Source organism: Orcinus orca, chromosome 16 (genome assembly GCF_937001465.1).
Source record: "Orcinus orca chromosome 16, mOrcOrc1.1, whole genome shotgun sequence".
Classification (NCBI taxonomy): Eukaryota; Metazoa; Chordata; class Mammalia; order Artiodactyla; family Delphinidae; genus Orcinus; species Orcinus orca.
In genome coordinates, this window is record NC_064574.1 from 19,257,125 (window position 1) to 19,270,822 (window position 13,698).

General features: G+C 42.3%; 1 protein-coding gene across 3 annotated transcripts in view; it reads left to right on the plus strand.

Annotated features, from left to right (window-relative positions):
- Positions 1-13,698, plus strand: part of CHD6 (chromodomain helicase DNA binding protein 6) — a 212,693-nt gene that overhangs the window by 171,194 nt on the left and 27,801 nt on the right. For all 3 annotated transcript variants that reach the window (XM_004272856.4, XM_033433749.2, XM_049699558.1), the window contains 2 exons: positions 5,068-5,197; positions 6,872-6,932. In XM_004272856.4, coding sequence (XP_004272904.1) covers positions 5,068-5,197; positions 6,872-6,932 — 191 coding nt within the window. The remainder of the gene's footprint in view (positions 1-5,067; positions 5,198-6,871; positions 6,933-13,698) is intronic.

The following is a 13,698-nucleotide window of genomic DNA, read 5'->3' on the forward strand; positions in this document are numbered from 1 at the left end:
CTTATTGGTATAAAAATTCAAGAATAGTAGATGGCATAGACATCTTTTTTTTTTTTTAATGTGGTAACCTAGAGACTAAAGGGGACTGAGGTAGGTTTTTGAATAGCTTGGAAAAACTGAAATAAATGTCCTGTTTCTTCATTTCTGGCCTTGTTCTAACTACCTGCCCTTGCTTTCAGCCAACTGTTAAAATGAATAATGAAAGTCCCAGATAATATCCACTGTAATGTGCCTAATACACACCTTCCCTGCCAGGTGAATTAGCCAAAATTTTGAACTGGAGAGCAGGGGTTAAAGTGGGAAGAGTTAGGTGTACTTGGCTTTCACTGCCAGCTCTGCCAGTGACTAAATGTGTGACCTTGGGCAAGTCATAAACTTCTCTGACCTAGTTCCTCACCTGTACACTGGGGAGGGTATCAAGACAACCTACCTGGAGAGTTGTTTGAAGATTAAATGAGACAGTATATGTGGGCGGCCTAGAACAGTGCTTGGTGCATAACAGGTGTTTGGTGCTGTCCACTGTCACTTATTCCTCTGCCTTTGGAAGGTTAACTCTCTTTCTAACACATGCCCTGTGAGTAGAGTTCTTCAACATTTGCAGGCCAACCTGCAATATTTACGTAACAAGCACGCGTGTACCTATTTTAATGAAGAACCCTTCAAAACGTAGATTCTGGTGTTACAAATGCAGGCTTTGGGGGAGGGTCTGGTGCTGTTGAGAGCCCTTTATCAAACCACTGGGGTAAGGGAGTCAGAATCAAGATGGCAGAGTAGGAACGTCCTGAGCTCACGTCCTCCCACGGGCATGTGGAAATTACACCTGATTACAGAGTAGCTGTCTCTGAGAATGACCTGAGGACTAGCAGAAAAGACGTTCCCCAAATGGAGACGTAAAGAAGGAGCCACAACAAGAATCGTAGGAGAGGCGGAGGTGCAGTCTAGCCTGGGACCCACACGGCCGGGTTGGTGACCCACAAGCATCAGAGGACAGCAAAGAACGAGTGTGGACGAGGATGTGGAGAAAAGGAACCTTTGAGTACTTTTGACAGGATTGTAAATTTGTGCAGCCACTATGGAAAACAGTATGGAGGTTCCTCAAAAAATTAAAAATGGAATTACCATCCGGTCCAGCAACTCCACTTCTGTTTACTTACCCAAAGAAAACAAATACACTAATCCAAAAAGATATGTTCATTGCATCATTATTTACAGTAGGCAAGATATGGAAGCAGCCTAAGTGTCCATCAGTGGATGAATGGATAAAGAAGATGTGGTGTATATATACAATGAAATATTATTTGAGCATAAAAAAGAATGAAATCTCACCATATGCAACAACATGGATGGACCTAGAGAGTAATATGCCAAGTAAAATAAGTCAGGCAGAGAAAGCCAAATGCTACATGACCTCACTTTATATGTGGAAACTAAAAATCAAAACAAATGAACAAACAAAACAGGTGCTTATAGATATGGAGAGCAAAATGGTGGTTGCCAGAAGGGAGGGAAGTGGGTTGGTGGGCAAAATAGGTAAAGGGGATTAAGAGATACAAACTTCTGTTTATAAAATAAGTCACAAGGAATATGGTCAGTAATCCTGTATTAGCTTTGTGTGTGGGGACAGATAGTTACTAGACTTACTGTGATGATCATTTCATAATGTATTTAAATGTCCAGTTATTCTGTTGTACACCTGAAACTAACATAATATTGTACATCAGCTATAATTCAATGAAAATATTTCAAATCACTGAGGTTAGGCTAAAGCAGTACTGTCCACTAGAACTCCTACTGGTGATGGAAGTGTCCCGTTTCTGCGCCGTCCTCTACGGATGCCCCTCGCCGCATGTGGCTGTTGAGCGCTTGAAATGTCACTAATACAACTGAGCAGCTGTATTTTTAATTTCGTGTAATTTTATTAGTTCAAATTCAATTAGCCGTATGTGGCTCCTCTGCTGGATAGTGCAGGGCTAGAACTCAGCTCTGAAATAAGAAGAGGAACCATGTGACCTCTCCGTGAAGCACAACGAACCAGTCTCTTATCAGACATGGTAGAGTCAATCTGATGATATCTAAGGTTACTTCCAAATCTAAAATTCTTCTGCTCAGTGAAGCAGCTCGCAGGGTTGCAAGTTAATAATTCCTAAGTGTTTCCTGAGCACGCCTGTGAGACTTGAAGATGGTGCATCACCCACTCCGTTCAGGTTCTCCCAGTTGAGTGAGCTCTGGTATTCAGGGTCAGAGCTGGGGGGGCAGGTGCCGGGGAGGTGATGCATGCAGTGCCTGAAGTACCTGGTGTAATGTGATGAGCTTAGCAGACACGCTGTAAAGATGGGGAAGACTTAGCCTCTGTACCCAGTGCTGGGGGACCAGTGTTAAGCCACACATGCAGACTGGCTCACTCTTGGATGGGACCAGACCCGTGTAGTTGGACAGTGACATTGGAGTCAAACCTAGGCTGGGTTGGACCAATGCCGATGCTTGGCTCCGTGGGCCCATCCTCCTTGGTGTCTTGCATAGTCCAGATCAGATCCTGCTCCTGGTGGGGGGCTGCTCTGCTGGGTCTGCTCCAGCAGACATTCTGTGCGCCTAGGCTTAGACCTGTCCTCACCTGGGTAACACACCTCATCACCCCACGAAATGGCCCTCTCCACAGGATAACCAAACCCACACAACGTGTCTTACCAGGTGACAAGCTCCCAGATACCCAGCAGCCGATGGAGATGTGATATTTTCAGAGAGCCAAGCTGTCTGGCGTTTACTTTTCAGGGTTCTATCAGGAGCTCTCTCTGCCTTGCCTCCATGACCTGGAGACATAGTATGAGCTGTAGAGCTGCAGCCATTTTCTGTTAAGAAATAACACAGCTGTTCATCGTCCAAGGTTTTGTGGCTCTTCTACTCCATCCCAGACATAGCCTGCTATGAATGACCCTGCTTAGATCGGAAGACCAAAGCCCCGGTTCCATCTCCGCGCTGACCACCGTGGAAGAACTGGCTGGAGCTTCTGCTTACAGCAAGAAGGACCCTGCAGCGAATCGGTGCTGAACGATGCTGTTGACCACTCTTGATCGCATTAAGAATGGCGGCCGCCCCTCTTGGGCAGCCTGGATTTATGAAATACTCATCAAACTATGGATTTTAGTATTTCTGTTCATATTCTTATAGAGGAACTTCTAGACTAAGTGGAGAGAGGCAAGCAGCCTACGCCACCTGTTGCTCTATTTATGTCTTTATGTTGCTATTACAGCTCCTACTACTGTCTGTTCAGGACAGTTGTTAGGGTTTTCTAGGGAACTGGGTCAATCACTCTTCCTCGCCTCCAGCTTCATAGCTGGTTGAGAAATAGAAATGCCAAATTTGTCTAGACTTCAGGCCTGCACATGACAAGAAGAAGTCTGCAGAGCAGAGACTCACCCAGGTAGTAGGCACCTGGAGGGACCGGCCTGCTTCAGGCCCTGTCCAGCACAGCATGCGTGAGGGCAGGACCCTCATGGACAGTTAACCTCCCTCCATGATAAAGGGTCAGAGGAGGAAGGTTTCACCATCTCAGCTATGAGATAAAGCATCCCTCTTTTCCTGGGGAGGGGGCAGGTAGAGACGATGGCAGGCATGTCCTCAAGACAGCAGGAGCATGGTGGGCATTTCTGTTGTGATGTGAGCTGAGGCAGACCATGGGGAGAGGGTGAGAATGGTTCTTCCTACAGTGATTATTGGAAGAGAGTCTGGGCCAAACTGACACATCCAGTCAGCGGTTTGTTGAGTGTATACAGTGCCAGGCCCTGTGCTAGGTACTGAATGTATAATGATGAGTAAAAACAGATACAGATTCTATCCCTGGGGAGCCCACAGTCTCATGAGAGAGGCTTACAGTAATCAAACAATTGCCCTAAGGAATAAGTGAATAAAGAAGAACATAAGGCCCCAGTTTCTCCTGCCATATGCCTCGTGCAGGCAGCACCTGTCATGGAGATGGCAGAAATGTCACTTTGAATTAAAAGATAAAGCACCTGCAGCTCCTCAGATAAAAAGTACCAGGTGCTGCCTACACATGAGGGCTAGAACAGCATCAACAGTGATACCAGAACAAAAACCAATATAGAAGGGAAATACCCAACAGAGTAAAATCAAGTCTGTTACTAGCAGCCAAGCCGGTGCTCATTTTAGGTACAGCACCTTACATCACCTGTGATGGGGTCTCTCTGTACATACTACAGAGTTAGAAATTGACTTAGTTAGGGGCAACATGGAAAGGGTTTTGATGATCATGAAGGAGTTTCCCCCCAAAATAGTTCGATATGACAATAGCTGTGACCAAATATTCCTGTCTCATTATAGGATTACATTAGATTAAATAAAATAACAAATTGTCGTGCATGGCATCATCAAATTAAAAGGGATATTTTTTCATCATTTTGCCTTCTCTCTGAGGTCTCTGTTCTGGATCAGAAATCCTCCATCTGTTTTTGACTCTGGGGATATGGTGAGAAGCAGTTCCAAAGCCCTGGCCAGTAGATTAGGATTTCATACTGAGTTTGTGAATATAGAGGGAACGGGTCCGTTTTAATCCAATCGACAATCACAGTAGTCCTCTTTATATTTCATCCTTTGCATCCATTACTTTGCTCAGCTTCCCTTTCTAACACATGGGATAAAATTGGACCATAAGAAAACTAGGCCTGTTCATGAGATGACAAGATAATAGGGTGTCCAGAGTTGGGGGGTTGGTGAGGGGAAGACAAATCAGACAAAACCAGCTTGCCTGATTCCCTTGCTGTCCAAAAGACGCAAACAAGTAGGAATTGTATCTGTATCTTGTGTCTTCACGGACACAGAATATTTACATCAGCTTTCATTTTGGGGCAAGCACTACTTCCTCAAAGATGTCCACTTTAGCGCAAGGATCTTCCCCTGACAGGAAGTCTTACAGGATCCGGTCATTTTTAAATCAGTATTTTTTTGTTTGTTTTGCGTTTTATTTAATAAGGGAAACAAAATGACTGTCTAGGGCACAAGGTAGATCTTGTGAGTTCTGACATGACCTCGTTGTTCCTCATTACCCCTGATCAGGTTACGAGAGGTACAATGCCATGAGAGCAGACCCAGCACTTTGCTTCCTGGAGAAGGTTGGGATGCCAGACGAGAAGTCCCTTTCTGCAGAGCAGGGTGTTACAGATGGGACCTCAGACATTCCCGAAAGGTGAGACGCTTCATGGGCCAACCACAGTGTGACTTGTCGCGCCACGAATCTCTGACCGCATACATCCAGCACTCTATAATAGTCTCTTCCTCACGGTCTGGCATCTCCCTTAAACCTGAACTGCCTTCCAGAATTGCTGCTTTGGTTACATCCTACGATGCCTCAGGCTTTTCCCTTGAATCCCAAACACTTTGAACCAAATACCAGTTCCTGTCCTTCCTGAGTTCCCCAAGCTGCCCACCCTCCTGCCTACTCCTTAATCAGGCTCGTCTGGTCAGAGGATTCTCAAGGAAGAATTCAGACCTCTCATAACTTCTCATACTTGGCAGAAAGTTCAGAAGCGGTACAGCAAGTTCAGGCTTCCTGACCTTGAAGTGCCTCAGATGAAGTTCCAGTGTTATTGAAAGATTTCATGGTCCATGAGTAAGGTGGACTTAGGAGCCACTGCTTGATGGCCGTGGCATTCAGGCTTGTCACTGGGTTGTGCGCAAAAAAATACGGAAGCATCCCCTTTGTCGAGTTTTAATTACTTTGGGCATAACTCCAAAATGTGTAAATTCATAGGAAAGCTAAATAGCAAAAAGCTGTGGTTTTCATATGTATATATATATTTGGAAAACATCGCATATATCTCTTAGCTTGTGTTTGGTAAGCTTTTGGCCTGATCTTCCCCCCAAAAGTAGCATTTCCTGGGGCCACGGGCAAGCCTGGACATGAGGGTGCACAATGCCAGGCCCCCTAACCATGTGCTAAGGCTGAGAAAAGGATGAAATGCATTTTCCATCTGTCCTTAGCTCCTGGTGAACGCCCTAGCTATTGTAACGTTCTCTGCCCCGAAGATAATAAAGATGCGTTCAGAGAGATACTAACAAATGCCCGAAGGACCAGTGGTGTTAATGTTGGGCACACGGGGTCAGGGAAAACACCACCTGGGGGAGGTGCCCGAATGTGGCTTACAGCTGGTATCTTTGGGGGTGGCTGTTCTTTCTGTGGTTAAGCAATGAAGGTAGGAGGCTCCTTCTGCCCCCAGGACCTGAACAACAGAGAGAAGAATATGTGAGACAGGAATCCTTCAAAGTTGATTTTACCAGGGATCGTGAAAAACAGGTAGGCATCAGCAGTAGTTAAGCTCACAAGGGAGAAGATGTTAGGCAGCTAATCTAGGGACGAGCAGCTGATGGTCCGGAGGGCAGTGTCCTTCCTCAGCACGCACGGCAGAGCTCCCTTTCAAGGAAGTGACGGCCGCTAAATGTGAGGAGCGATTCTGCCTCCATGGCATCCTACTGTGGGATCTGGGGGTCAGCACATCAGGACTCCTAGTTTGCATGGCTCTCAGCCTTAGACTCTTTTCTTTCATCAAAGCCGCTTATTCAGACAGTTCTTGATGGGAAGTAATTACCTTTTTAAAGATAGCATCATTGTTGAATAGCCGGCCTCTGAACTTGCCTGAGTAGATCATGAGTCTCGTGCTGAAGTCTCATTTGAGTGGAAGTCGTTGCTCGTAGAAGTTGTAACACTGGAAAAACCAAGCTTTTGAGGCCTGTGGGGAAAGGGATCTACTAATATTCTCTTTGGTCAGTGATTCTGGGGGATTTTCATGCAAGCATCCTAGTTGCAAAATAGCTTCTAGGTGGTGTGTGATGCTTTTTATTTTTTATTTTTAATTTTATTTAGAGGCAACACAGATAAAGAAGACAATACAGAAGACAAAGTAGATGGCCTCCAGAAACAAATGGTGAGTCACATGTGCTGTGTTTGTAATCCACTATCTTTAATATCAAGAGAGAAATCCCCATCTTGGTATATTGGTCTTTGGGAACTTGATTGCATTGCTGCAGTTGCATTGCATTTTCCCCAGCATTTTACTGTAAAAATTGTCAACTCACAGACTGCGTTGCCCTTTTATTCTAATGAAACTTTTGCTTTTGAGGTGACTGTAGATTTTAGATGGAATTGTAAGATACAATACAGGGTGATCCCGTGTACCTTTTATCCAGTTTCCCACCAGGGGGACATCTTGCAAAACTATGATACAATATCACAGGCAGGATGCTGACATTGACAGAATCAAGATATAGGACATTTCCACCGCCACAGAGATCCACCATGTTGCCCTTTTATAGCCACATCTGCATCCCTCCTACCTTCACCTCCTTTTTAATCCCTAGCAACCACTAACCTATTCTCCACTTTTGTAGTTCTGTCATGTTAAGAATATTATATAAATGGAGTCATACAGTATGTAACCTTAGGGGCTTGGCTTTTGTCACTCAACATAATTCCCTGTAGATTGATCCAGATTGCTGTGTGTAATGATAATTCATTCCTTTATATCACTGAGTAGTATTTCTCCCTTCATCCATTGAAAAACATCTGGGTTGTTTCCAGTTTTCCACTATTGCAAGTACCTCTGTAAACATCTGCATACAGATTTTCTGTGAACTTACATTTCCATTTCTCTGGGGTAAATGTCCAAGAGTATAATTGCTGAGTCATGTAGTAGTTATATGTTTAGTATTTTCAAGAAACTGACAAGCTGTTTTCTAGAGTGGCTGTACCATTTTACATTCCCACCAGTGATGTATGAATGATCCACTTTCTCCTCATCTTCACTGGCTTTTGGTGTTGTCACTAATTTTTTTTATTTGTTTATTTATTTATTATTGGCTGCGTTAGGTCTTCATTGCTGTGCGCGGGCTTTCTCTAGTTGCGGCGAGCGGGGGCTACTCTTCATTGCGGTGCATGGGCTTCTCGTTGTGGTAGCTTCTCTTTGTTGCAGAGCACGGGCTCTAGGCACACGGGCTTCAGTAGTTGTGGCACACAGGCTCAGTAGTTGTGGCTTGTGGGCTCTAGAGCGCATGCTCAGTAGTTGTGGTGCACAGGCTTAGTTGCTCCACAGCATGTGGGATCTTCCCGGACCAGGGCTCGAACCCATGTCCCCTGCATTGGCAGGCGGATTCTTAACCACTGTGCCGCCAGGGAAGTCCCTGTTTCTTAATGCTGTTAAAATATGGCCTATGGAAAACTCCTCAAGTTGGCTTCTGAGTTCTTTTGACATGATTCAGTCAAATATGGAAAGGAGGAAAACTATGAAAAATTCATACATATACATATATCCCCTCTTATTTAGATTTCCTTCACATTTAGGTCACCACAGAGCAATGAGTAGAGTTCCCTGTGCTATACAGTTCGTTCTCATTAGTTATCTGTTATATACATAGTAGTGTATATGTGTCAATCCCAGCCTCACAATTCATCCTACCCCCCCTTCTCCACCCTTGGTATCCGTAAGTTTGTTCTGTACATGTGTGTCTCTATTTCCGCTTTGCAGATAAGTTAATCTGTACCATTTTTCTACATTCCACATATAAGCATTAATATACAATGTTTGTTTTTCTCTTTCTGACTTACTTCCTTTTGTATGACAGTCTCTAGGTCTATCCACATCTCTGCAAATGGCACTATTTCATTCCTTTTTATGGCTGAGTAATATTCCATTGTATATATGTACCACATCTTCTTTATCCATTCCTCTGTAGATGGACATTTAGGTTGCTTCCATGTCCTGGCCGTTGTAAATAGCATTGCAAGGAACATTGGGGTGCGTGTATCTTTTTTAATTATAATTTTCTCTGGGTATATGCCCAGGTGTGGGATTTCTGGGTCATATGGTAGTTCTGGTTTTAGTTTTTTGAGGAACCTCCATACTGTTCTCCATAGTGGCTGTATCAATTTACATTCCCAGCAACAGTTTAGGAGGGTTCCCTTTCACCACACCCTCTCCAGCATTTACTGTTTGTAGATTTTTTGATGATGGCCATTCTGACTGGTGTGAGATGCTCAACATCACTAATTACTAGAGAAAAGCAAATCAAAACTACAGTGAGGTATCATCTTGTTATCCTTTTGATGTCTGCAGAATTTATAATGCTATTCCCTGTTTCATTCCTTATATTAATAATTTGTGTCTTCTTTTTTTCTTATTATTCTTGCTAGAAATTTGTCTGCTTTATCTTTTTAAAGAATTGGAACTTTGTTTCATTGATTTTTCTCTGTTTTCTATTTTAAATTTCATTGATTTCTGCTCCTTATTATTCTTTTCCTTCTGGTTTTGTGTTGTGTTTTTTTTTGTTTGTTTGTTTTTTGGCTGTGTCGGGTCTTCGTTGCTGCACACGGGCTTTCTCTAGTTGCAGTGAGCGGGGGCTACTCTTTGTTGCGGTGCGTGGCTTCTTGTTGCAGAGCACAGACTCTAGGCACACAGGCTTCAGTAGTTGTGGCATACGGGCTCAGTAGTTGTGGCACACAGGCTTAGTTGCTCCACGGCATGTGGGATCTTCCCAGACCAGGGCTCGAACCTGTGTCCCCCGCATTGGCAGGCGGATTCTTAACCACTGTGCCACCAAGGAAGCCCCTCTGTTCTATTTTCCTCTTTTTCTAGATATTTGGGGTGGGAGCTTAGATTACTGATTTGAGACTTTTGGGCTTATTTAATGTATGCATTCAGTGCTATAAATTTCCCTCTCAGCATTACTTTAGCTAGGCCCCACGATTTTTACTATTTATTATAAATAGTAAAATTTGTTGTATTTTCATTTTCATTCAGTTAATTTTTTTTTTCCCTTGAGACTTTTTCTTTGGCCCATGGATTATCAGACATGTGTTATTTAATTTCCAAGTATTTGGAGATTGTCCTATAATCTTTCTGGTTTTTATTTCTAGTTTGATTCCATTGTGCTCAGAGAATACACTCTATTATTTCAGTGGTTTTAAATTTGTTAAGTTATTTTTGTGGCCCAGGATATGGTCTCTCTTGGTATATGTTGCATGGGCACTTGAAAAATATGTGTATTGTGCTGTTGTTGGGCAGAGCGCTGCATAAATGTCAATGCAGTCCTGTTAGTTGATAGTGTTGAGTTCTTCTGTATTCTTGCTGATTTTCTGTCTAGTTGTTGAGAGAGGAGTATTGAAGTCTCCAACTATAATTATGGACTTGTGTATTTCTCCTTTCAATTCTATCGGTTTTTGCCTCACGTGTTTTGCAACTCTATTGTCTGGTGTATACACATTTAGGATATGTCTTCTTGGTGGGTTGACTCTGCTGTCAATATATAATGTACCTGCTTGTGTCTGATAGTATTTTTTTGCTCTGAAGTGTACTTTATCTGATATTAATATAGCTACTCCTGGTTTCCTTTGATAAATGTTTGCATGATATAACTTTTTCCATCCTTTTACTTTCAACCTGCCTATGTGAAATGAGTTTTCTGTAGACAGTATTTAGTTGGGTTATATTTTTTAATGCACCCTGTCTTATAGTTGATGTATTCAGCCACTTACATTTAATGTAATTATTGATGCATTAAGCCTTAAGTCTGACATTTTGTTTTCTCCATTTTTTTATTCTCTGTTTTCTTTTTCCTGACTTCTTGTGGGTTATTTGAAACTTTTTTCTGATCCCTTTTTTGATTTATCTATGTTGGGTATGTTTTGTTGGGTTTTTTTTAAGTTTCTTAGTGGTTATTCTAGATATTTCATTACATATATCACAGTCCACTGGTATCATCATTTTACCAGTTCAAGTGAAGTATAGTGTCCTTACTTCTAGTTTTGTCCCTTTATAATATAATTGTCTTAAATATTTCTTCTACATACATTTAGAATCATATCAGACAATGTTATAATTTTTGCTGCAATTCTGAAATATAATTGAGAAGATTCAAGAGGATAAGGAACATCTACTGTATTTTTATTTACTTTGTTCTTCCTGGTGTCCCAAGATTTCTTCTTTCTGTTGAGAGAAATTCCATTAGCTGTTCTTTTAGGATAGGTCTACTGTTGACAGTTCTTTTATTTTTCCTTCATCTGAGAATATCTTAATATCCCCTTCATTCCTGAAGGATATTTTCACTGGATATAGGATTCTGGGTTGACAATTCTTTTCTTTCAGCTCTTGAAAAATGTTGTGCCACTTCCTTCTGGCCTCCCTGGTTTCTGATGAGAAATCTTCTGTCACTCAAGTTGTTTTTCCCCTTAGGTAAGGTGTCTTTTCTCTGTTGCTACTTTCAGGATTTTTTTTTTTTCTTTCTTTAGTTTTCAGAAGCTTAACTGTGATTTTTGTGTGTGTGGACTTCTTTGAGTTTATCCTGTTTGGTGTTTATCATCTTCTTGAATCTGTAGGTTTGTGTCTTTCACCAGATTGGGGGAGTTTTCAGCCATTATTTCTTGAATTCCTTTTTCCTCCCCTTCTGGAACTCTGATGGTATGAATGTTAAATCTTTTGTTATAGTCCCACTGGTCCCTGAGGTTCTGTTTTTTGTTTTGTTTTGTTTTGTTTATTTTGGCTGTGCCTCATGGCTTGCAGGATCATAGTTCCCCAACTGGGGATCAGACCTGGGCCACAGCAGTGGAAGCACCAAGTCCTAACCACTGGACCACCAGGGAATTCCCTGTTTAATGTTTTTTTTAATCTGTTTCTCTCTGTTGGTCACACTGGGTACTTTATATTTTTCTCTCTTAGAGCTCACTGATTCTTTTCTCTTTCTCCTCCATTCGCTGTTGAGCCTGTCCATTGTGTTTTTGTTTTTGTTTTTGTTTGGTCTGGTTCATTTCATTATTGTATTTTTCAAATCCAAAATTTCCCTTTGGTTCTTCTTTGGATCTCTCTTTCTTTGCTGAGATCTTCTTTTTCTTTGCGGAGATTTTGTGTTATCATTTGTGGCAAGTATGTTCAGAATTCCTCATTGAGGACTGCTTTAAATTCTTATGTCAGATAATTCTAAGATCTCTGTCATTTCAGTGTTAGCGTCTATTGATTGTCTTTTCCCATTCAGTTGGAGATCTTCCTGGTTCTTGATGTGATAAGTGATTTTTGATTGAAACCTGAACATTTGGGGTATTACATTGTGAAACTCAGGATCTTATTTAAAACTTCTGTTGTAACTGATTGCCTGTGACACCTCTGTTGCAGGGGAATGGGGCAGGGTGGGTGGCAGAGTATACCACCTTTTTACTGCTTGGTGGGAGTAGAAGTTAATGTTCCCAGTCAGCCCCTGAAGATACCCAAAGCAGGGGTGTTTCTCATTACTGTTGGGCAGGAATGGAAGTTTAGATCTCCACATGGTCTTTGCTGACACCATAGGTGTTGGGGACCTTATTACCACCTTGCAGGGATAAAAGTCCCAGCTCCCTACTTGGCTTTTTGACACCACCCAGCAGGGGAATGGGGAGCCCTGTTCCAGCCTGGCAAAGGTGGAAGTCTAGAGTCCACCTTTAGACTCTAGAGGCCCACTCAGCCTCTGCCGGCATGGATGTGGTGAGCAGAAGTTTTTTCTGTTATGTTGAGCTGAAGTGTAGCACATTTTGTCCATTCCTAGCTTGCCCTTTTCCTAGTCCTTCACTAGAGAGAGCAGGCTTTTGTTGCGGCTTTTTTTGTCTGTACCCTTTGTCATTTCCAGATAGCCAGCTTCTTTACCTCCAGATCTAGGATATATAAGGCAAAAAAGAAAACCCAGGAAACTCACCACTGTGTCATCCCATGTGTCCCAAAGTCCCTGGTTGGTCTGCCTTCTCTTCACCTTTCAGAGTTTTCTTAGGTTTGTTTTATATGTAATGTCCAGGGGTTTTAGTTGTAAATATTGTGTGGAATAGGGAAATATGCATCTTCCCAGAAGCAGAAGTCTATATTGCATTTTACAGATGAGCTTCTAGGGCTTTGCATAAGCAGACCAAAACCTTACTAGGGCCCCAGCACTATTTGACCACATTTTCTCTGGCTTTCAGCGGAGCAAATAAATCTGTTAGAATTTCATGGGTTCCGTATCCCAGAGGTTACTGTAGCATTGTCCTCGCCTGACTCCATTACTAGAATAATCTTTCTTCTCCTCCTGATCACCAACCAAAAGTTTCTAATTCTCTTCTTTTGGTTCTAGTTTGGAGAATGGTATTTACCTTGGTTTCCATCAGCTCTGATTGCTGTAACAGTAACAATGACATCACTTTCCCAAAGTAAGAAATAATTATTTTTTGAAGATATGTTTCCATATCTCCTTGAGGTTTGCGAAGCAGTGGATTGAAGCAAATCAGCATGAAGCTTCAGACCCTGGACCTGAAGGAAGTTGGGTTTGGTCTTGACAATTAAAATCTGAGCTCTGCCATTCTGGTAGAAGCTCTGCCTAGCTTTTACAGTTACTTCCTTTGTCTGGAATGTGGGATGTGTTTTCCCATGGAAATAACTTGAGTACCAAAGAAATGAAAATAGTACCTTAAATTCATATGGAACTTTACTCTTTCCAAAGCACTTTTCCCATTTGTTTCAGTTGATCCTCACCTCAGCCATGTGAAGTAAGAGCTTCAGGTGTTATTGCCCTCATGTGAGAGCTGGGGAAATTCAGGCCCAGGAAGTTAAAGGACGTTGCCAGATTCTCACAGCTACTAGATGATAGCGTTCAGACTAGATATTCTCTAGCTGTTCTGGCTTTTTTTTTTTTTCTGATGAAATATTC